We start from the raw sequence: 26,178 nt of genomic DNA on the forward strand, positions 1-26,178 counted from the left end.
AATTTATGTATTTTTATGTTATGTCTGTGGAATTTTCGTATTCAAATATTATTCTCTAATTATGTTGCATGCACTGTAATCGAGTATGTTGGATCGCTGTAGTTATCATAAGGTTTATCGGTTTTTTTTTTAAATCACAAATTCACAAACATAACGTATTTTCTGAAGTCTATGGTAAATGCCAATTGTTAATATTATATAGTAATAGTGCGGTATAAAAAGTATCCAACAATTTAATATTTATATTAATTTTGCTTTTGGTACATTAATTTTATTTGTGATAAATCATTCGAAATGAAATCATTGATGTCATCAAGCTATTAAACTCGTATCTGGTTTTAATTATTTTCGGAGTGACTCCTAATAGTTCGAATGGGAATGAAAATAAACAAATCGGAGTTAACATAATTTGATACATTCAATCACCGAATTATAGATTGGTAAGGACATTCATACAATTAGACTTATAATGTCGATATGGTTCTTCTACAGCTGGTATGTGAATAAAGGTCGCGATTTCTTTCCTATTTTTGAGCTTTATAGTTGGTAATTCCAGTTTTAATATTTTATATTTTTCGAACAATAATTATACCCTTAATATACTGTTGAATTTTGATAAGAACTTTAACAAGCTTAAAAAGAAGTGAATACAATTGTTTATTAATGTTTTTTTTTTTTTTGAACTAACCTATTTTGTATATACTATTATAATCTATACATATATATAGAATAGTCAATAATTGTGGAAGGATAAGAAAAACTGCAAGAATGAATAATGAAATAGTAGAAAGTCTCACATTAGACCCCCAGTAGCCTTACATTTACAATTTACAGTTTATACAATTTTTTAGTCACGGCACCAGTTCCGCTTAAGTTGTCTTGTCGGATTATCAGATAATGCTGGTAAGGCTAGATCTCTGATGAGTTGGTTGGAGTTTTCATGGAAACATTTGTGGTATTGAATAGCAATTTTGATGACAGCAAATTTTGAGGTCAAAGTTAATTGAGTTTTAAAAAAACTGTATTGTTTGATTGTTTTAAAAAAATGTTCTTAAAATGTATATGAAAAGCTGAGGATTTAAGAAATTAATTAATTTCAAAACTAAATACCTTATAACTAATAAGAATATCTGTTGGTATTTGTGAAATTTTAGCAAAATTCTATAATGGTACTTAACCGTAGAAGCTTAGAAAATTTGAAAAAACTTGTACCTGGACGGGGACGAAATATTGCTCAGGAAGAACAAATGCGAGTATTTGTGCGTATTAAACCATTACCAGAAGAAGATGATTTACTTAAACCGTAAGATTTTATTATTTAACTATTAATAACATATTTTTAAGATACTATATATTTTACAACTTATTATTTGCATTCAATTTTAATATATCTACCTACCTATATTAGTATTTTGAAAATTAAATTTATAAAATAAAAATGTCATATGCGTACTATAATTTTTAGGTATTTTAATAAACTTTAAATGCATTATTAGTTTATCATTAACAGTTATAATTATAAAACAAAATACAAATACTAAAAAACATAAATATCATTCAATATTACCTTCCATATGTAGGTATTATGTATATTTTATTACCTTATATTAGGTAGGTACATTATCCATTGACCAAATAAAATATATTATAAACTATATTGTCTATATCATAATAAATATTACTGAACAAGGAGTTATTATTTGTCATAGTTTTAAGTAATAATTTTATAGGAACATTACAAAAGGACTTTTTCTTATTTTCTAAGTTATCTACTTTAATTACTAGAATGATTATTAGTACCTACCTGTTTATAATCAATTATAATAAGTTAATTCGTTTATACAGTTAGATATTTTTATTCTTTAAATATTTCTATATAAAATATTCACACATCAATGCTGTACAAAGTACTAAATTACCTATTATTATTTATTACATAATGATTAATTTTCAAAAATTAAATTTAACTAATTTCATAAGGTATACAACTAATTTTACTCATTTTTAACACATTTAATTATAATTGAGTAAATAAATACAAATTATGTTTCAATCTTTCCTAAGTTTTTGACAATTTTATCAAGCTCTCCTATATCTTTGATTGAAATTTGTCCTGAGCCTCGAGATAATGGTTTTGGTTGTGATGGATCTGGTTTCCATCCTATCATATACAAAACTTGAAATGTAGCTGGAATACCTTTAGTATCGCTATTATCATCTTGATTTCCGTAAAGCTTATCATATATAGTAGCTGCTGCAAACATAGTATTCTTGTTCAGTCGCAAAGGCCGTTGTAGAACAGCATTATTTTCTCCCATACCTTTCAGATCCCACATTAGTTCAAACATTGATGGGTAACGAATAATTAGTTCATCTGTATCTAATGTTAGCATAGAAAATCCAGCACTTTGCATTAATGCTCCCACATCCCTAAGACGGACAAAAGGTGATATTCTAGGTGCTACGCCTCCATCACGTTCGATGCCTGCCAATTGTAATGATGATCGTAATTCATATAAAGTGTCACCTGCTAACATTGCTCCTAGAAAAACTCCATCGTTTTTCAAACAATTTTTAATTTGTAGAAAAGTTGAAGGTAAATTATTTACCCAATGGAGATTTAAACAACTAATTATTAAATCAATACTATCATTTTCAAAAGGTAATTTCTCTTCGTCAACTACTATTTTACTAACCTTTACTTCAGGCTCAGGATTTTTGGCTTTATTCAAAATTTCTTGGCATATATCGCACATAATTAACTCTTTTACATTATCTATGGAAATGTGTTTTGATACATGTCCATATCCACAACCCAGATCAACCACTAAATTAAATTGTCGTTTTATATCAAAGAGGCGATCTGATAAACGATATCCAACTTCTTCTTTAATATATTCATAAATTGAACTATCTTCAGCTATTGCTGCTCTTTGTTTTTGAAAAACTTTAGCTTTTCTGTCAAAAACGGTCATGGGTGTAGGTTCATTTGCGTTTTTTAATGTTGCTAATTTTCTAATAAATAATTTTTCATTCATTAATGATTTTCTTAAAATGTTCATTTTACACAACATTTATTAAATTGTGGAATACAATTAAATATTTTTGTTTGATAAGTTTGTTTATTTTATAAAAATTTACAATTTGATGATATAAGATTTTTAAGATATAAAGAGTAATTAATGAATATTTATAATCGCCTTACTACATTTGGAGCACTTAGTTAATTGACTCTACAACAGAAAATAGATGATAAATAAACTATTTAAGTTGATAACCAATAATTACAAAATACAAATTAAAAGCATTAGTATTTGTTAAATATTATTAATTTATTCATAAAAGTTAAAACTAACTTAAATATTTAATCTATAAAATGATAAAATAATTTTGATCACAGACTAGGATTTTGATTCAAATCACGTTCTAACTTATTCTTAAAATCAAATTCAACAAGGATATGGCCATAGATTGATAATTCATACACAGTGTTACCAAGTTAAATAATAATTTATTTAAAAAAATCTGTTTTATTTGTTTGATATAGAGCTCAAAAACAAATAACCTTAGATACTTGTTGAGATTTTTATTTTCTATTTACTATGTAATATAGAGCTATTTACATGAATGAGAAATTTTAAATTTCCTATAAATATGAAATAAAAAATTATTTGCCGGGTCTAAATTCTTGAAAATTTAATACAAAGTCGACAAAAGTTATTCTTATATCTGTTAACAAAATATATTAAAAATACATAGCCACAATTGTTTTATATATTCATTTGAAGCTAGAACCTCCGTCTCAAAAAATTGATAAAAACTTTTCTTTTTATTTCCAAGTTATGAAAAGCTAATACAAAATTCTCTATAAGTACATACTTTGTTATACATTTGAATATCATTTATAGTTTATAATATTAATATAAGAAAAAACACTTTATGTATTTAACTTCACTATCTAACATGAGTAATACTGATTTAGTATACATTTAATTGTAAATTTTTATTATATTATTTACAATTTTTCTACTCAAAATTAATATATATATATATATTGGGTATAAAATATGTAAATAGAAAATTTCATCTTTTTTACATACCTGTCCTTTTTATAAAAGTATAACATTTCTAAAATACTATACAACTAATGATTATTTAAGTTTTAAGTTTTATTTCAAATATTCTGAATTTTAAGTTTTTTCATGTCAAGCTCTGAGTGATATTTATTATAATTATATGTGTAACTATTTTCCATTTTTATACTTCCTATTACCAATTTATCCATTATCACTGAATGAATCCAATGACAAATTTATTATCTTAGTCATAGACATAATTTCGTTAAATTTATTCATAGCTAGCTAAATGCTCACTACTCTTACAATTAAATACAAGTTTTTCCTTCATGAGAACCTTTTGTCTTTTTATCTAGATAGTAAAGTTACTATTTTAATATTCATTCAAAATACATATGAGTATTTGAATTAATTTAATATAAATAATAAAACTTTGTTTTATTGATTAACTATCTGACTGTCATCATTAAGTATGCCTGTCGCTATCATTTTTGATAAATCATATTTGTGGTCTTCTATGGTAAATTTATACTTGCATGTATTAAGAAATGATACAAAGGTAATGTGTATAGCAAAAGTATTGATGGCCAAAATAATTTTAGACTGAACTAGTAAGTGTTTGGTCTTTTTCTATGACATATGCTCCTGTTAATTCAGTTAAATATGAACTATGAATCATAATTTTAAAATTATTAGCTGTGTTTGCAATTTAATTGCTCGATTTAGTAATAATTAAGTATATATTATGATAAAACATTAAATAAATATTTTATGTACTTATATAGTAGAGGAAGCCAAATGGTAGATTGCAGACAATTTCAATGTTCATTTCTCTTTGCTAGAAATTATTATTTTAAATTTAGTATCCTCCCTCCCTATTAAACTTCACTGATTACTATTGATAATATAGTATAGTTGTATGTATTTTTATGGATATTCAAAAGAAAAATAAATTAGTATATATTTCTAAAAAAAAGTTTGGCCATCTCTACTGTATAATCTTTACTCTAGCTTAATTTAAAAATACCTTAATTAGATAAAAGCAGTTATTTAAATGGTATATTTTTTTTCTTTATTAAATAAAATGTTAACTGATAAATATAATTCATATATATTAATTTATATTTAATGTTTAAAAACCAAATATGTTAAATTAACCTTATTTCATGATTTACAGTAAAACAATAAGAATCAGAAATGATAATGGTTTAATATTTGATCCAAAACAAGACGAGACACCATTTTTTTTCCATGGTGTTAAACAAAACCCCAGAGATATTTCAAAAAGACAACATAAATCAATAAAATATGATTTTCATCGTGTTTTTGGACCCCAAAGTTCTAATGAAGATATTTACAATGAAAGCACTAAAGATTTACTTAACAAACTTTTGTGTGGATATAATTGTTCAGGTATGTACCATTGTATATGCTGTACTACATATCTTAATAAAATTCCACGGAACTGATTTAAATAATTATTGACATTCATGTGTTGTATCTAATATGCTGTTAAAATATTGGTTATTAAGTCTAGCCATTAAAAAATTAAAACATCTGGTGATAGATTCCTGTATAATGTTTTGTGATGTATCGTTCAAGAAAATTATGAACTTGTTGACTCTAAAGTAATGTGAATCCACCTTGCTTTTAAATAAAGCTAAAAGCATCTCTAATGTTTATTAAAATCTCAAACTAATAACATTAATGTATACAGGATTTACCCATTGCGATATCTCCTGAAATAATGGAAAATTATTATATTATAGAACTTTATTTTTTCTAGTTTTGAAAAAATATTAAAAATCAGTAAATTGATGAAATTAAAATGTTAAAACGTCAATATTTTCAGAAAAAAAAACCTCTATAAAATGGCTATCTTTAATTTTTTTTCAAATAATTAAATAAAAAAATACATTTTTTAACTATTTTACCAAAACACAAAAATAAATTAAAACATGAAATATTTGTAGTTCTTATTCCTGTGAATCTTATTAAAAAACCAGAATTATGATATCTCCATTATTTCAGGAGATATTGCAATGGGTAAATCCTCGCGGGACACTCTGTATAATATTATGTTATTCAAAATTATTAAGTCAATATCATTATTTTATCGTACCTAAATCACTTACTATATGAATGCTTCAATATTTTACTGTTTATTAAAAATTAATTTATCCATGTATTGTAGTTTTCGTTTATGGAGCGACAGGTGCTGGAAAAACATTTACCATGTTGGGTAATGAAACAAACTATGGTATTACATATTTAACTATGAAAGATTTGTATGAAAAAGTTAATGAACAACAAAATTCTAAAAAATTTGAAATTTATGTTTCCTATCTTGAAGTAATGTATTAAAATATTATATTAAAAAAAGTGATGAATTAAAATTATTTTGTAATTATTTTTATTTTAGGTGTATAATGAAATGGTATATGACTTATTAGTAACCGATAAAAAACCTTTATTTTTACGTGAATGTGGAAATACAACGTCAGTTGCTGGTATAACAATAAAAATGGTAAATAATGTTGATGAACTTATTGAAATGCTACGTCGAGGCAATGACAATCGTACACAACACCCCACTGATGCCAATGCCGAGTCATCTAGATCACATGCATTGTTTCAAGTGTATATACAGATGACATTTAAACATACAGATCAAGTAAAAATGGCCAAGCTGTCCATGGTTGATCTGGCAGGTTCAGAAAGAGCATCTTCTAATAAAGGGATGAGGTTTAAAGAAGGATCTAACATTAATAAATCCCTACTTGCTCTCGGTATGTTTCTGTTTTATTACTATTAAATAATAAATATTTAAATACATATGCAAAAATTGGTTTATGTATTATATATATATACTGAATTGTATACCTTTATTAGATATAATATTTTAAACATTTAAAGTTATTAAATAACATTAATAATTATTTATGATAGGAAATTGTATCAATAACTTGTCAGATGGGTTGAGGCACATACCTTACAGAGATTCAAAACTAACTAGATTATTAAAAGATTCTCTTGGTGGAAACTGTAAGACTCTGATGATTTCATGTGTGTCACCAGCCTTGTCATCATATGAAGATACTCATAACACATTGAAATATGCTTCTCGAGCTATGAAAATTAAATCCAATGTGAGTATTATTTTTGTGGTATTTATAAATAATTCCTTATATTATGCCGGTTTTTTATTTAAGCTGAAAGAAAATGTAATGTCAATCAACCATCCTCCATCCCATTACACAAAATTAATATCTGGCTTAGAAGATGAAATTCAGCATCTGAAGAAAAAACATGAAGAATTATCAAAATCTAAGACACCTGTACCACCAGACAATTTAGAAGATCTTAAATCAACTTTGGAATCTTTATTCACTGGAAAAATTAAAAAACACAATGAAATTCTTCGTTTAGAATCAACACAAAAAAAAACAGAATTGAGAATATTTTTAAAGAAAAATTTACTTGAACGATTTTCTTCGTTTAACGTTCCAAATTTAGATGAAATGGTTTGTAGTCATTATCATTTATTTTATTTCTAATTTATCCAAGTATATTATTTATTTATTTTTGTAGACCAGTGAATTGAATCGAATAAATATGGCTATTCAACAATTTCAAGGGCGTATGGCTAGTTTAAATGCTCAATTAAATATATTATGGGATGAAGTAATTGCATCTAACAATGAATTAAACTTATTTATTAAAAAACTTGAGGAAAATAATGTTAAACAATTTTTAGATATTGATATTGTTCGTTTTAATGCTGAGGTATGTATTTAAAACATTTCTTATTAAACAAATAACAATATTCATACAAAAATTTAGGTTGTCATAGAAGAGCAAGCTACCCTTCTTGAGCATAGAAATGAGATTGGTATGATATTGGACAGTAACCTCAATATCAGTAATGAACTAATAACTATGCTTGCGGAAAAATCTAATCAGTATTATACATTATTAAACGCACATAATAAAAATACAGAAGATATGAAAAAAAATCATATTGTAAGTCATTATTATGTTTTATTTTAAAAATAATTATAATAAAAAATAACTTACGTATAATTATTTTGTTCTTTATTTTTTGTTTTTGGATTGTTCTAGAATGTAACAAAATCATTTTTGGGAGGTTTGAAAGCAGTTAGTTGGGATTTTTCACCAGGTAACCAATGCAAAATCAAAAGGGATGCATTTTTTAATTTAAATGAGCTTAGTATTGAAAATTTGAGATCATGTACAAAGCCTGAATTTTCAAGACCTATTAAATTAGAAGAGTGTATGGTAAGTTAGTAAAATATTTATAAATTAAACTTTTTATAAATAATTTTTAATATTTTTAAGAGTCCATTACAAATTGTTGAAGATAAATTGGAACAAATCACATTACAACCTGAAATTAATAAAATGGACACATCACCAGACTCAAATGCTGATGAAACTGTAGTTATTTCAAGTCAAGCTGAAAGTTTAAATAATACTTTTGTATTGAAACAAAATTTAGATTTAGCATCTGTTAAACGTATGGCTACAACCACTCCTCATCGTAGTAAACCACCTATTGATACACGTTGCCTAACTAAATCCATCACTAAGCCTACCATACAAAGAAAAAGATTGGTACTTAACAATCACAAAACTGGACTTTCTAATAGGAAAGTTAATCAAGAAAATATGCCACTAATTATGGCTGCAACTAGGACACTGGCTGATCCAATTCTTGCCAAAGCTATTACGAAAACACGAAATAATACTAATAATATATTAACTACAAAATCTGGTAAGTTGTATTGATGATACATAATAAATAAACACAAATTGATGTTGGTTAAATGTTATATTATGGTTTTATATGTCAATTGTTAACTTATTATTAATTTAATTTAACAAATCTAAGTTATATGCAATTTGTTTATAATAATCGCGTGTATTTAAAGAGTTGAATATAAATAAGAAATAATTAAACATTTTATAAATATTAAATAAAATAATATGTTCTAATAATACATCCAATAGTTTTAGTCAATGTAAAATTTTAACAGCATTTTAATATTAGATAATAAGTCTAAGTGTGGTTTAATTCAGGAACATTTACAAAGGATTTATGTAGTTGATGATTTAAACAATGATATTGAATAATCTGTAGACTATTTTATTTATAAAACTTGAACTTTAATTCAGATCGGACGTGCATGTAGTTCTCAAAAAATGTATAAACAATAGTAAAATTCACATATTCTTTATCTCAATAAACATCTGTAATGTATATTTTTTAATTTTACAGTAAACACAAGGATAACTTCACAAGACTCATGTAAGACAATAGTAAAAAATCAAAAACCTACATTGACTATGAGGTACCTAATTAAATTGTAGTGTTAACACTATTATTTTCATTTACTTTATTTTAGCTTATTATACTTTTGTTTACTTTGCGATGCTTTATATTTAAATAGTTTACTTCATTAAATTAAATTTTGCTTAAAATAGTTTACTTCAAATTGTTGAATACTTACATGTTATATGATTTATCATTACATTTTAGAAATTTAAAATTTGTATAGGAGATCCATATTTTTTGTTAGTTATTGATTATCAATTTAAATACAGTGAGCTTTTGATAATCCGCGTTATTCTGTAGAACAAACTATGTACATACATAAAAATAATGTGACAAAAAGTTGTTAAAAAAAAAAATGCAATCTGAAGTTAAAAAAAGTGTTTCAAACAAAAAAAATAACAACTTGTTACTGATTTTTTGTCTAAAAATAAATAGTTTAAATATTTTATAAATTTAATACAAAAATAAAAAGAGTTCTCGTTTAATTTTTCTTAAATACTATATAAAATTACAAGATTTAATTATAATTGTTAATAACATAATTATTAAATTTAATTAAATTAGAGAATTGTCCACGGAATTTGCTTATCCGTGGATGCCATCCCACCCTATTAAATGGATAATTGAGAGTATACTGTAGTTGTACATTCATGATTTATCTATTCAATTATAATTTTATATAAATAATCTAAAAAAATTACTGAAATATTGTATAAGTACCACAATAATCTATGGGAATGTTTAGATCTTTCATTGTATACTTATAATATGCTTAGTATTTATACTGTATATTTTATATTATTGTCTTTGTAAATAATATTTATTTGCTTCATAATTTTTATAAATATATAATAATGATATCTTAAGTTAGTTTAATTTTAATTTTAGAAACTTTCACTCAATTAACCAGAACCACTACCCTTAATATCCAAAACTAATATAATCTAAATACCTTTTTTACTCGAATCACTTAAATTAAATGTAACCTTATATATTTTAATTTATAAACTTTATAGCCTTTTAAATTTTTATTATAAAAAATGTCATGTGATATAATTTTTTGTATTGTGTTTTTATAGTCAATTAAAATTTGTAATTAGTATTTTAGTACTAATTATTATTGACAGAATTTGCTTTGATGTTTCATGTAAATTAAATTCTGTTTTCTAAATGTATATTTTGTAAGAAATATAGTTATAATATAGTAATAATACAATTTTGGATTGAAATAATATTTAAGAATACCTTATGTTTTTTTAAATTTTTAATTTCAATATTTAAATCTGTGAATACTTCTTCTAGAAGTTCAAACTTAATTTAAGTACAAAGACTGAATTAATTCAATGTACTAACTATGATCAACATTAATGCTTTTATGTAGTATTTTATCTAATTATTCATCTATGTTATTTAATTTAACAAACCAAATAATTATGAAGTAATTGAATATATGCCAAGACTAACAATCATTAAGGTTAAATTAAAAAAAAAAATTAGTAGTCTCTAGTCCTAACATAGTTTCCCAGCATAGTGTTGGTTTTGTCTTTCTATTACACATCTCTATTACTCTGTCTTATTTTATTCTGTGCTTATATCTTTCTTTCTAATATCTACATATTTTATGCGTAAGATTCTTTATAGCAGCTTATGTTATGACATTTTTTCTTGATAGTGTTTTTCCTTTTTTCTGGTATTATTACATCAAGAACTTGGCTTATGGGGTTATTATACCCTTTAAAACACTGGCCTTACCATTACTGACTTTTGTAAACTGATTTTTATGTGCTTGCTTATTTTATTTGATACCTTATCAGCTATCTAACCATCTCATCTTATCTTAATATTTTATATTTATGTATTATATGTATGGTTTTTGTCACTTTATTATATTAAGAAAATATCAATTATTTTAATTATATGATTACATTGTTAATTTTCTTTCACGATTCTCATATCTGCACTATAACAGTACTTATACTGTTTCCTCTTTTTGTTTTATTGTAAATGTATAATATGATGTATAATTTACTATTATATAAACAATAATTTTGTTAAGTAATTTATAAACTTTAAATTCCATTTCAAACAATTATTTTTTATTTTACAGTATTGACAATAATTACTGTACCTGAACATATATTATAAATATTAAATATGTGTATATTTTTTTAAATTATATTTTATTTCATAATTTGTTTATCCTCCCTATATTGTTAAAAAAAATGTGATTATGACTTCATCTAAAAAATAATTTTGACGGCTTATTTTTTTTACTAATTATTTATTTAATTTAACTTAATAAATTATATAATAATGATTTTAAGTTTTAAAAAATGTATTTTATTTTCAGGCAACGAAATTGGTTATAACAAGTTGAAGAAGTATTAAATGTTTAAGGACATATTCCTACTTTTATAATTATAATGTGTTAAGTGTTTTTCAATCATAAAAAAACTTTTTATATTTGTGTAATATCATATTAGTAATATGTTTTATTTTAGTTTTACTTTTATTTAGTGAGAAATATTTTTTAACAATAATAATAATCATTAAAACCATAAATTGGTATTGTAGTATTATTTATTATTATTATTATTATTATTATTATTAATCATAGAAATACAAATTTCAACCATAAATTGTCGTTCATAATTGTATTATTATAAAACTAAAATACTTGTTACTTGAATGTATAATTTATTTTTATTTCTTTTATCTAAATACAATTTATATTTTATTTGAGATTACTCCAATTGTGATGATATTAATCTTTCAACAATTTTATTTATATAAATTGATGGCAAAACAAATGTATATTTATATTTCTTTGATTTTACCTGGTGGCTTCATATTTTAGTTTTCTGATTATTAAAAGTTGTAAAATTGATTCACTTATAACACCAATAGCCATCATACATTTTTACTGTGTCTGTTTAAATGGGTATTCAATATGCATTTTCACAGTTTAGATATAATACATGCCTTAAAAAATTACAATTTTTTAATTTTAATCATAGGGTAATCAACTACTTTATGTATTCAATTTAATTTGTGAGTTGAGATAGTACTATATTACAAAATAATAATTATTTTCTACAAATTATACTTAAAATATTAAAAAAAAATTATAAACGTTATAAATATTATATAGCTATAAATTATAATTATTTATGAATAAATTAAACTTATATAGATTTATTTGTTATAAAAATCTTATGAAATTTTATTATAATATATTATGTTTAGTCTACCATAATTGATATAATTATCTAATGCAGTTGATTAAGCTTATTGAATAAAAATACAATATTTTAATACTGCTTTCACTGTATTATGAATTTAATTGCTGGTTATCGTTTGCATAATGATTGTTTACTTGCGTCAAAATAATATATCATTTGCGCATCAACATACTGAAGAATAAAATAACATAACATCAAATTTTAATTTAAAATTCAATAGTTATCATAATTTACATCCCAAATATATAAGTAGGCAATTAAAAATAAATTGGCTTTATTAAATTATAATCATACTTATACAAATATATAATAATATATCAAAATCATAATATATATTCTTATAATCTTATATTGTGATACCTGAATAGAGGACACTCTCAACTATCAAAATGTTGTCCACTATTCAGTGGGAGTAAACTTAGAATTCATAAAGGGCTTGATGTATAAAAGAAAAAATCCGCTAAGTTAACTTACATTATAAAATTATTATTTTAATAGTTTAACAATACAATTATTCAATTTGGTTTTTGAATAAGTTTTTTTATTGTTATATTAGTGTGGACGTGTTTTTCTATCATCATTATTTTTAAATTAAGTTTAAATTATGTGTTTTCTCTTCACAGGTATTCTCATTGTAAAGTAGTAAAAATTATCACAATTCCTCAAAAAAAATATCCGTTAGGGAAAATTGAAATATATATTAAAGTTGGAATAAATTTTGAATTATTATTAAAAAAAATTATGAATCCTATTATAGTAAGCAATTTGTACTTTTAGGTTCTCCTAATCTTACCCAGTTCTATTATTAAATATGGTAATGTACAAAACATTGAATAATGTGAAACTGTCTTATAAAAAGGTCAAAATTATCAATAGTGATTTGCAAATGATATATGATCAGTATAATGTAGTTAGGTACAGTAGTGTAATTATATCAGCTCAGCCTGTTTATTCTTAATAAATAAATAAGAGCTGTTAACAATGAATAAAATTAAAGATATTTTTATATATTTTAAATTAACATATTATTGGTAATTGATAAGAAAAGGCAACTATAAAAATGGTAATAATTGTTTAATAAATAATAATCATATAAAAAATAAATTAACACAGATAAAAATACATTGCACATAATAATATGAATAAAATACAAGAACATTTTATTAATTAATAAGTAAAAGTACAAAAAAAAAATATATATATAGTATTACTGTAATGTTATTCATAGAATGACTTATAACTTTCGAGATCCACCTCTGCTTTTTATCACTCCGAATGTAGCCAATTTCACTTCATTTAAAAAACTGGAGGAATTATGTACCGTACTACCACCCAATATAATTCTAACCTGTGGGTTTGCTATGTTCATATTGTATATTGCCATTGATTCTTCATATGTAACACCGCCAATTACAAAGACTATTATATCTTGCACCCTATCAAATAAAAGTATTACAATTTTAGTATAACTAAACAAAAAAAGTATAATAATGATATTAAAATATAAATGTCAACCCAAGTTACAAAAACTATCTTATTGATAATTATATTAAACAGTTAAAACAATTTTAATAAACATTAAAATAGTACTTCATACTTTTTTGTTGGTTGATTTATATCACTTAAGAATGGGTATTGTTCTTCTTTTAATCTTGATTTTATTAAATCTTCAACTAATTCCTTCATCAGTGGAACATGTTGAGTAAATATGTTGTCAACACCTTTCAAGTCCTAAAATACATATTAAAAATTAATTTCTTTATTCATAAAACAAACACATTTGATAACAAATTTAATTTTAATTTTTTTTTAAATGAAGAAATCTAATTTAAATTAATAATACATAAACATAAATTGAACTTTAAGTTTGCTCACATGAATTATAATTTATAATTAGGAAAAATAATTTATTTACCTTATAGAATCGTTTTGTTATTTGTTTTGCATTTTTTAATGTATTTTCATTATCCAAAATTATTTTACTTTGGTATTTCATAACATCATGTACAAGCTGAAATTAATCAAATAATCATAAACAAAAATCATTTTAAATTTTACTAATATAGAAATACCTCTATCCAATGCTCAGCAACTTTTTTTGATTTTAATATTTGTATTAAACTAGTTAATTCTCTATTACTATCTTTGCTGAAAGATTTTAAAGCATATAACATGACGAGTTTACTCGCCTCTTCATCCGGTATATTTTTTTCAATAAGTTCTCTAATTTTCTATAAAAAAAAATGTATTTAAACTAAAATACTATTTTTAATTAAGTAAACTATAATCAGATTGGATAAATTATACTAATATAATGTTAGGTATGAAATAGATAAATTACAAGAATTTAAAGGAAATATAAAAACTAATAGATTGTTTGGATAGACTGTGTATGATTGAATAAAAAAGAATAATTTAATTCATATATTTAAGAATTTGGTGGCAAATATATAATACGTGTGCATTGATCATAATTAGAGTAATAAAATATTAAAGTATCTTATAAACCCATAAAATATAATAATTGTAGGTATACTTATTATATATAAATATATTATTATTAATCATACATAAATCACCTTGTTTGTTTATTTATTAATATTAGGTAAAACTAAAGATACAACATGAAGTAATACTAACCTGAGTATGTTGAGAAGATTGAATATCACAAGCAATTTGTTGCTGTAATTCAGATACTTCTAAGAGATTTTTTTTTGTGACGTAATTTGATAGTTGTTCCATAATTATTACATGTTTAGCAACTGTACCAGACATTTTCTGAAAAAAATATGTTATAGTTTTAATATATACAGGGTGATTCTTTTATCTTAAAACATTCATTATTTCAAAAACTATTTATGTTTTTGAAAACATTTTTTTACATATTTTTAAGTTTTTTACTTTTTGAATGACAACATAGAATTTTAATTTCATATTCCAAAGCAGAATAATTTTCTGAGTATTTTGGTACATAAAATTCAAATTTAGGTCGAGTAGTTTATGAGTTATACATATTTAAAGTTTAGATGCGCGGAGTGGAGTGGTACGTGGTTACCCCGCAAAATGTTTGTCCACTACTTTGCTTGTCTAAACTTTAAGTATGTATAACTTATAAACTACTCGACCTAAATTCGAATTTTATGTACCAAAATACTCAGAAAATTATTCTGCTTTGGAATATGAAATTAAAACTATGTAGCTATTCAAAAAAAAGTAAAAACTTAAAAATATATTTTTTTAATAAAAACTTACTTACCTTACTTTTAACCTAAATTGAAACTATGTAAAAAAATGTTTTCAAAAACATGAGTACTTTTTAAAATAATGAGTGTCTTATGATAAAAGAATCACCCCATACATATTTTTTTAATCTACTTAATTCATATTAATTACTTTAAATTGTGGATAATTCTCAACAAAAGCTTTCATATCTGATATGGTATCAAGTTTTTGGTGATTTTTTGCTTTTGACTTAAAATCATCAATTAAAGATTTCATTATTTCGCCGATTTCACCAAAATTTTTATATATATTCTAAAAATATTTGTAGATTTATATTAATAAAATAATTTATGTGTTTCTATTATTAAAGAGTTAATATTTACTTGTTTGTATAAATCATCTTGCTCGGCACACAATAATACTTTTTGAAGATCTGGTTTAATATCTTCAATATGACTTAAATCCACTTGATTATTATTTATAGTAAGCAACTCATGGACCATAGCTTGATAAGACCACTGATGACAGTTCCATGATTATTAAACAGTTAGTATACACTATATAGCTTTACAATTATTAGTATTTGATACACACCTATTATCGCGATTACTGTTTATGAGTAAAACTACTAAACTCATCTCCTGGACAGTTTTCCTGAGGCAATATGCAAATTTTTTGAAAAAATCTACAGCATCTTCTATAGCTTTTGGCAAGTATGACTTATTGTATAAGTTAAATTAAGGTTAATATAATAAGTTCAAAAAACTTTTAGTTTCCAAAATTTATAAATATGCAAATTAATAATAGCAATGTTACAACCTATTATATACAACCAGAAAACCATAATAATCTTCAACTTTACATTTACAAAATTATGATTAGATAATCTATCTTGAAATTATTTGTTAACTAATGTTATATTAGTCAATTATATTATCGATTGTATTAAAAATAACAATACTAAAGAATAACATTTATAATATATTTGTATAAATTGAGAAATTATATTAATAATAATGATGCAGTAAGTAGTTGCGATAACAGGAAAATACATTGTTTTTCAATTTATAAGTAATTAAAATTACCGGCATTATTAGCGGAGTAACTGGATCCTCTCTTCGATCCAATATTAATAATTGTGGTTGTATGTCACCTTGTTTTAAATTGAAAAGATTTTCTTCTTTTGAAAATATTACCTTAAAATAATATACATTAAATTTATAGTTGATAATGATACAATAAATAAATAAATAATTATTATTTTATTATGTTAGGTAATTCTAAATAATAATCTTTATAAAAAAAACTTTAAAATAAATAGGAAAATATTGTACAGTTATATTGGTAGTTTATTAAAAGGCATTAGTTATTAGATGTTACATATTATTATTTTTTTTTTTTAATGACAAATCTGCAAACACTTCAAAAGGTTCTAACTTACAAACCAAGTCCAACCAACAATTAATATTTGCATATTTCAATTCTATGCATTTAATATAAATATAATAATTACAATTTGAAAAAATTGTCAGAAAAACTATTGGTTTTTAATAAATATTAAGTTAGGAAAAAATATAGACTCAGTAATAAATACACCCAATAAAAAATGTGGTTTTCACTATAAATTTACTTTGATTTTTTCAGCAAGTTGTTTACTCATTTTCGAAGAAGCTTGGAATCGTATTAATGGATTTTTTTTCAATGATAATAAAACAGAAATAATTCCTTGAGTGCATCGTGTAAGCTGAAGTGGATCCCAAGACAGACCTAATAAGAAAAAAATAGAATTCAAAAGAAGAAAAAATTATAAACATTGAACAGCTATGATAATACAAATATTTTAAATAATAATTATTTATTACATTGTCCACAAGATGGAATATTGAGTGAAAAAAGATGAGGTGCTACTGCTAAGTAATCGGCATAATATTCTTGTACTTCTCGTACCACTTCTTGGATATCACTTTCAGCAATTGTCTTGATGTCAGTCTTAGAAATTATATTACTAAAATCTTAAAAACAAATACCAAGTACCATGTTTAAGTACAGATTATTTATTCATATACTTGAAAAATTGTGATTTGGTTAAAATTTTAAAATGGTGAACCAATTTGTAAATATTATAAATTATAAATTATAATACACATTTTAATTACTTACATATATAGTAATATCCATATCTAGGATTACGTAACTCTTTGCATAACAAAGATATATTTTCACTAGTTGGACGTAAGAATGTAATACATTTCATATGATACATATTGTCTGAACTACTAGTGGATGTTAGTTGTTCAAATAAATATACTTCTCTCTGAAGTATTTCTGACTGACTAAAAACTGCGCTTACAATACTTGTCTGTAAAAATTAGGAATATTTAAAACAATTAAATTTTAATAAATATAATTTATTTTAAATAAAGTTTAAAATAAATAGTAAATCTGGTAATAAATATAAAATATAATTATTTATGTATAATTTATTGTTAATTAATACTATTAAATTTATCAGTCTAAATTTATTAACTTGTAATTTTTATTTATTTAATTCAACATTGATTTCTTGAAAAAAATAAAAAACTATAAACCTATATTTTTTATACAATATGCTTACAGTTGTTTTGTCCATAAGTAGTACTTTCATTCCAGGACCACAGTCTTCAGTCATCTTAATTATGTATAATTTTACAGCTTGAATTAGGTCCATAGTGATCAGAAATAATCGAGTAACCTAATCGAATTAAATATTAGATTTATTTAATTTATGAAATGTTAGAAGTGTACAACTGTGAACTGTATAAGTACAACCTGTACAAAGTGTAGAAGTGTAAAACTCGAATGAATATTGAAATATGATTTGTATTTTTTATTTGTTTAAGATGTAAGAATACAAGATAATGATAAAAAATAATACATTGAGATAAGAATATTATAATCGTTATCTATTTCTATCTATGATAAAAATACAAAATACCATAGGCATATTAACATGTTTTATTACTCTAAGGTTTATGCAAATCATGAATGATGCAAATTACACAGACACGATTTAAGATAATATAATATATATTCATGAGGCATGAAGACTAGAATCTAGAATCTTCATGCTAATAATTTATAAGCTTTATTCTAGTTAATATCATAATTATAATCGTATAGGTACAAATTATCAGTTGGCCATTATGTACAGTTATTGAGTATTTGAGTTTTTCATAAATTTAATGTAAAATGGCCAACCGAAAAGTTAAAAAACAAGTTATTGGGGAGGTATTATGACCACCCTTCCACCTTCCCCACTGGGTTTACCACTGGTATTAGAACATATCGAATATTTTTAGTTATAGACTTATAGTATTTCTTTTAAACAATTTTTGCTTTTTGTTTAATTCAATAATGAATAACCATAAATACTTAGTAATATTTTACCAAATTGTCTATCCATGGTATTATTATTTTCAAAGCACTAATTATTTTTGAGTTATATTTATAAGCATAAATAATTCCCGACTATTATTTTTTCTATAAGTTTCAATAAAAAATTTTACTGAGTAAAATTACAAAAATTTAAAACAAAACTCCATATAAGTTTTTCTTGTTTATGTAGAAATATAAAACGAAATCTCGTACCATTTAAACGTAATTATCGATACCTAACCTATCTTGATGTTAATCATTTTGTTTAATTTTAACACATTATTCATGAGAACTTATTAACTTAAGACTTACGTAGATATATTATATTGTTATAGATTTTATTAAAGGCAATGAATGTTTAGTTTATTTAAAAAAATATATTTTATCACATTAATTAAATACTAATAATATAATAAATGCAATATTTTCAAAAAAAATATATCAATTTACTGTAATACTAATACTATAAGTAAAATAAACAATTTTAATAATTATATTAATAATAAAACTATTATGAAATATACTTGGTGATAAATGTCGGCAGAAAGTCTCCATTTAAAATTACAAATATTTTAAGATTTAATCATTAAAAACATAGCTAAGTAGTATATAAATTTGTTTCATAGCAAAACGAGTTTATAGGTACTTAAAATTTATAGTTGCATATCTTGCATATTTGACCATTTTTTTTTATATATAAATGCATATTTGACAATTATTGATTTGAATGGGTAAGTTTTTAGTTCCCAACTTAAGAAAACATCTAATAGTTCAATGTAGGGCCCAAGGTAATTAGTACTACATATATTAAAAATATTTAAATGTATTCAATTTAAGTAGTTTTTAAAAAAAATTTATTTAGACTAAAACTCGATGTAAGATGAAAACAAATCTGAAAAAATGAAAATAATTACCTCAGATAATTATTCAAATTTATCTATTTAGGTATGTACCATATCGTCCATATCTACAAATATTATTAATTATTATACAAATATACTTTTTTTAAATTCATATTTTATTAGCATATTTAGCGATTTTTTAGGGCATAAATACACGCATATTTTAAGGTTTCTTAGGGCATGAAGTCCTAATTATGACATTATAAGACTAAGAAAATAGAATGTTACAAGAAGCTTTTGTATTATTTTTAATATTGGAGAGAATTTATCTAAGATCAATTAGAGGTAAGAACATTATCTCATATCTGCTCTCATCAGTTTTTACGATATTTTAAATTTTAAAAGTATTTTTATACTTAAGTATTTATTACGATTTACAATTAACGAATATTAGTCTAACTATCTTTAATCGTGGTATTTATATTTTACATACTCATAAATCATAATACTTGCTTAAAAACTGAAGCCACATCGTAAAAAAACGACGAGAGATAACAGATAACGTTCTTTTGAGTTTAATCATAGATAAATTTGCCCTAATACTAAATAGTTAACACAAAATAGTACTGAACTCAAATTTGCATTGTGTACGAAACAGGGGTGGCTCCAGAGACTTGGTTAGGGGGGCCTTAGTTTTAATTTTTCTTGTGATTATAGGTTCTTCCAGGTACATATATCTATACACTTGTATGTGTCTATAATAATCGATGGTATAATATGTTTTTAGCTTATAATTTTTTTTCAACAATATGCAATTTTTTAGAAATACAGGCCTGGGGGCCGTGGCCCCTAGTTCCCTGAAGCCGTCTCTGGTACGAGAGACAAATATAAGACGGAGACAACACATTTGTATGTAGCGATCTCTCAAAGGTTTTATTTTTAATATGTTTTTAAATTTTTTTAAAAGTATTTACATGTATAAAAAAAATTTAAATTAGGATGATTAGTTAATGGGTATTTTAAGTTTAAATGATTGAAGTGTTTATTTTTATAGTAGACATTTTGCCGGATATTCTCGTTACACCACTCGGTTGACGTACTTTATCTTCAAATACTTGTAGCTCGTAACTATATTTATCCAAATTTCGATTTCTATACATCGAAATATTTCAAAAAATATCATTAGGTACGATAAAAAAAGTGATTTTATTTTAAATTGTTCGATGTATATAAATCGAAATTTGGATGAATATAGTTTATGTCGTTTATAAACTTTATATGAGCTACAATTATTTGAACTTTGAAGATTAGTCGTGGTCAGGGGCGTCATTTCACATTTTTTCATGGGATGCAAAACCAATATTGAAAATTTAAAGTAATACCAGTCACTGGCATGGTCGAGTCATCCTATAAATTTTTTTGAAATCATTCTTTTTGTAAATGTAGATCATTTTATAGAAATTATAGTATAAAACAAATAACAATAATTTTGTTCATGGGATGCATTTGTACACCTTTGCATTCCACAAATGACGGCACTGGTCGTAGTCACGATGTAGAGAAGATCTTCTCTGGTGTACAGGAGTCGGGAATATCCGGAAAAATATCCTTGCTTGCATTATATTTATGGGGCTATCTCTACAATTATAGCCCTGTGCGAAATAACTATTATGTTGGTCATCATGGTTAGACGTTACAGTGCTGAAAGTTACTACGTAATCTGTATTGTGTATACTCATGATCGCGATTCGTTGGCCACGCCGCCACGGTTTTGGTGATCGGTGATGGTAAGAACGGAGTGTTACGACTACGACGACTGCGGCGTATTCTACATTTTTACTTCTACGTCGCTATTTGACTCTTTCACAACGCTTAATATCATATTAGGTCATTCGCCATTTTGCCGTTTTTACTCGCGACTTCGTCGGTCGTCGAGTGACTTAGGATGACTAGTGTATACTAAATGGATTAATTGTAAAATACCATTTTCCTAAACGTACTAAAAGTGAATACGAAAATTGAAATTCTCGCGAACATACGTATACTACTGTTTAAACAATGTTTTTACGCGTCGTACGTGACTTCTGTCGACGAACGACCACCGTTCTGGGTAGAGAAAATGTCAATCGTTTGATACACGTAGCGGCGCCATTGGAAAAGAATAGAGACCGTCGGAGTTTCTTGGCCTCGGTTCCTCGTAAAGACGAAGGTACCGAAGGCGAGAAATTCGTTTTCATCGATTCCACAATCACCAAGTGAGTTTCTATCGATTCATTTACTCAACGTTGATACGCATATTTTTTCATACTTCATAATACATGGACGCCATTTTTGTTGGTCTATTTTGTTGTGTGTGAACGACAAAGATGAATATTACGTTATTGTCAAGTGAATCTTTACTAACTTCGAAGTTTTATTTTTTTGAGGAAAGAAGATATGTTCCCTGACATAAATACGCCTAATATGGTTTTTGGCGGAGTTAAATTCTCAGATGTACCTATTTGTCACATTAAATCATCTAGGAACAACACAATACTTCATGTCACTAAAGTTAATGGTAAGTGATCATTATATTAATATTTCTTTTCTTTTTGTTGCTTAGAATAATCACTAAACATTGTATACCTAATATGTATTATTTAATATACTTTCATAAAATTAAATATTTAGCAAAAGATGCCCTTAAGATGCTTAATAAATCTGATATTTTTTCTTATAATAATATTATTTTACATTTTTGTTTAAAATCAATTAGCAATTGATTAAATTTATGTTTTTTTTTTTGATATTTATACAATTCTTAAGAGGATGTCAGCGTACTATTAGTTGTCTTTCTTTAACCTACGCATAACTTAGCAAATTTTATGTTCTCAATAATGACTATAACCATATTAATTTTTCAAACTAGAGTGAAATGACCTCTTGTAAAATTTAAAGTTAAGAACATTACTTAGGGTATCTCATAAGTGTTTTATTATATTTTAATTTTAAATCGAATTATGAGTGTTTTAAAATTGTAAATTATTTATACATCTTAAGAAACTCATAACTCACTTTAAAATTAAAATATAATGAAACACTTACGAGATGCCCTAGATAATATTTTTAACTATACATTTTATAAGAGGTCATTTCTCTCTAATTTGAGAAACTAATATGGTTATAGTCATTATTGAGAACATAAAATTTGCTATGTTTGTGCGTAGGTTAGTGAGAGATAACTAATACTACGCTGACATCTTCTGAATATAGGTGTTTGAGATCATAAAATTAAATTGTATTAATGTGAAAATTAATTTTTCTGTCTTACTATTTTGCCATTGATGAATAGACAATTTTTTTGGAATTTTAACTATATTAGACATTACAATTTAAAAATTATTTGAGGAAGTTGTTTTTGAGTATAGTAGGTGTCTAGTGTATTTTGTCATTGTGATGGATATTGAGACTATATTTATAAATATATTTTATTATATATTAATATTGCTAATAGTCATATATTTTTTCTATGAGTAATTTGGTTGGTTGATTTATTTTTTTGTTAAATCAAATCGTAAAAGTATATAATAATTGTTTCTAGCTTTTATTATCTTAGGTGAATATTGATATACTAAATAGTAAGATTAGGTTCATGGTATAAATAACATTATATGACTAAATATTTTGAAAATTTAAATTAGAATTTACTTGAAATATGAATTGTAGTTATAAAAATTGTGTATTATTAATTATTCTAATAAAACTGGACAATATGTTAATATTTATAATTACCTCTAGTAAATACATTAATTAGAGAATATATTTTGTATTAATATTTGGTATATGAAGTATAATTTAATATAAAATCAAAAATAGTATATTTATCAAATTGATACTACAACTTTGATATATACATTGGTGGAAATAGTGTTTGAATTTTTTTATTTTGGGGAAGGGTTGTGAATCAAGTTATTACAAACCATCATCATTAGTTTTTAGTAGGGGGACTAAGCTCCTCAGCCCCCTCTATTCGCACCTATGAGTATACAATAATTTCATACATACATATTAAAATACCCAATACTTAAGCTTTAATTTAGATTATTGTTATTTGTAACACTAAAAAGTCAATTACTACCCAATTTTGTTATGCTATCCTTAGTAAATTCTGATTTCATTATTTTGGGTCCAAAGCCTCAATTAAAATTGTGTCTTCACAGTTGACATAACAATAAAATATTGTAAATTCAATACATTCATTATACCATATAAACTTAAAATATGTACTGATAAGTTTTAAAAAATACAAGTTACCTGATTAAAAATTATATAATTAATTAATTTTTAAATATTAATACAATAAGCTTCTATTCAGTTTTTTTAATTTGTTATTTTATCCAATTTCTAAATTAAAAATGAAGAGACTCAATTTTGTTTGAATAAATTAATTATTGATTTATGATACTTAACAACTGCATACAAAAATAGAATATTTATAAATTATAATTATACCCTATTGAATAAATATAATTTTAAATTAAGAATTGTCCTTTACTATATCCATATCTTCTTTTTTGAGTTATGAAAGTTGAAAATACCTATGATTAATTAGGTGTATTTTGTATGTTAAATAAAAATTTTTTTTTTTTAGGTGAAAGGATAATGATAAGGTCCTGTGGTATGGAAGGATTTAAAAATACTAGAAAAGGAACTAATATTGCAGCTCAAGCTACAGCAATTGGTTTAGCCACAGTAAATATTTATTATTTTCTTAAAAGGACAATTAAGTAAATTAACTATTTAAATTTAAAAAAAGCTTATTTGTTAAGCCATATTTATTCTTAAAAAACTATACTAATACGTTTGAATGTGTCTATTAGATTTTATTTTATATTAGGATGTGTTTGAGTAATAGTATTTTGAATTCTAATTAAATAATAATAATAAAAAAATACCGAATTAGAAAACTAAACATATCTCAGTCCTAAATTAATTTGAGTATCTATGGTAAGAGAGAGGTCATACAATGCATATTTGTCACAGCATTTAAATAGAAATTCATCCATTTATTTAAATAACAATGATTATGTATAACTGTTTATAAATAGCTGATTATATCTAAAATGTATGCTTAAAACATATTTATAATAAATTCAACATTTAGTATGATATTATATTAAACAAATCTATAATATATTAATGTACTCTTAAATGGATATGCTATACTTATGTTGTCTACCAATAGGAGACAAAAATAAAATTATTTTTTGGCCATAACTGGTGCTTTAAACAAAGTTATAATTTGAAGTGATATTGTTTTATGATAATTATTTATTTCCATAACATTCTTTTATAATTTAATGATGAATTTATTCATTTTTATATTAAATATTTAATTGGAATTGGAACAATTTGTTTTTTTTAGAGAGTATTAGATTTTGGAATTCATACAGTTCGTGTAACAATTCAAGGATTAGGACCTGGGAGAATGGTAAAAAATACTTATTTTTTTATTTAACTAAATATTACTTATTTACACTTGATTATACTTATTTTTACTTTAACTTTTTTAAAATTGTTTCTGTTTTAGTCTTCAATAAAAGGTTTAACTATGGGCGGCCTCAAAATCATATCTGTGACTGATGATACTCCAATTTCATGGAATCCATTAAGATCAAGAAAACAAAGAAAGTTGTAATTATAACATGTGCAAGTAAGTCTGAAAATAGTTATCTATATTTTGTGATCATAAATATAATGTAAAAAATCTATCAACATTAAATAAATGTTATCAATTTTTAAAATTATTTTATATAAGTGTTTTTGATTGACTATTCTAAAATATTCTCTTGTGATATTAAATTTTTTTTAGTTTTGAGTAAAATACTCATTAATTTAGTAACATGCAATACAAATATTTTTTGACAAAAAGTTGTATTTTAGAAGTGAAATAATTCTACTTTTTATTATTTTAATAGTTCTTAAATTTTATTCTACACTAGTTTAATAGTTGGTTGAATATAATTTGTATGCTTTTTTATACTATT

The 26,178-nt window shown here is 24.0% G+C and overlaps 4 protein-coding genes across 7 annotated transcripts; 2 read left to right on the plus strand and 2 right to left on the minus strand.

The window, feature by feature from the left end:
* Positions 1-156: 156 nt before the first annotated feature.
* Positions 157-11,938, plus strand: LOC113553270 (kinesin-like protein KIF18A). 4 transcript variants are annotated; one of them, XM_026956524.2, is made up of 13 exons: positions 158-440; positions 1,155-1,303; positions 5,254-5,489; positions 6,271-6,428; positions 6,499-6,865; positions 7,026-7,225; positions 7,289-7,600; positions 7,668-7,862; positions 7,920-8,099; positions 8,199-8,375; positions 8,436-8,871; positions 9,376-9,448; positions 11,783-11,801. In XM_026956524.2, exons 2-13 carry the CDS (start codon positions 1,167-1,169, stop codon positions 11,799-11,801), a joined length of 2,490 nt encoding a protein of 829 aa, XP_026812325.1. In that variant the 5' UTR covers positions 158-440; positions 1,155-1,166. The 4 variants fall into 4 exon arrangements, with proteins under 4 accessions (XP_026812334.1, XP_026812325.1, XP_026812315.1 ...); XM_026956533.2 differs by lacking the exon at positions 9,376-9,448 and having other exon boundaries at positions 157-440; positions 11,783-11,938; XM_026956514.2 differs by lacking the exon at positions 158-440 and having other exon boundaries at positions 1,167-1,303; positions 11,783-11,938.
* LOC113553299 (arginine-hydroxylase NDUFAF5, mitochondrial) lies at positions 1,870-3,390 on the minus strand. Its single transcript, XM_026956565.1, has one exon. The coding sequence runs from the start codon at positions 3,072-3,074 to the stop codon at positions 2,043-2,045; it is 1,032 nt and encodes a 343-aa protein (XP_026812366.1). The 5' UTR covers positions 3,075-3,390; the 3' UTR covers positions 1,870-2,042.
* Positions 11,939-13,753: 1,815 nt separating the features above from the next.
* On the minus strand, positions 13,754-18,769 carry LOC113553290 (vacuolar protein sorting-associated protein 45). The gene is made up of 12 exons (XM_026956554.2): positions 18,511-18,769; positions 18,057-18,255; positions 17,759-17,908; positions 17,527-17,663; positions 16,982-17,092; positions 16,280-16,414; positions 16,068-16,208; positions 15,315-15,452; positions 14,747-14,905; positions 14,590-14,685; positions 14,272-14,405; positions 13,754-14,110 (listed from the first exon to the last, which is right to left on the minus strand). Exons 1-12 carry the CDS (start codon positions 18,601-18,603, stop codon positions 13,909-13,911), a joined length of 1,695 nt encoding a protein of 564 aa, XP_026812355.1. The 5' UTR covers positions 18,604-18,769; the 3' UTR covers positions 13,754-13,908.
* A 3,193-nt stretch (positions 18,770-21,962) lies between these two features.
* On the plus strand, positions 21,963-25,943 carry LOC113550051 (28S ribosomal protein S11, mitochondrial). The gene is made up of 5 exons (XM_026951662.2): positions 21,963-22,407; positions 22,579-22,709; positions 24,783-24,883; positions 25,557-25,622; positions 25,722-25,943. The coding sequence occupies exons 1-5, from the start codon at positions 22,211-22,213 to the stop codon at positions 25,827-25,829; spliced, it is 603 nt and encodes a 200-aa protein (XP_026807463.1). The 5' UTR covers positions 21,963-22,210; the 3' UTR covers positions 25,830-25,943.
* The last annotated feature ends 235 nt before the right edge of the window (positions 25,944-26,178 follow it).

This window comes from Rhopalosiphum maidis, chromosome 1, assembly GCF_003676215.2.
Source record: "Rhopalosiphum maidis isolate BTI-1 chromosome 1, ASM367621v3, whole genome shotgun sequence".
Classification (NCBI taxonomy): Eukaryota; Metazoa; Arthropoda; class Insecta; order Hemiptera; family Aphididae; genus Rhopalosiphum; species Rhopalosiphum maidis.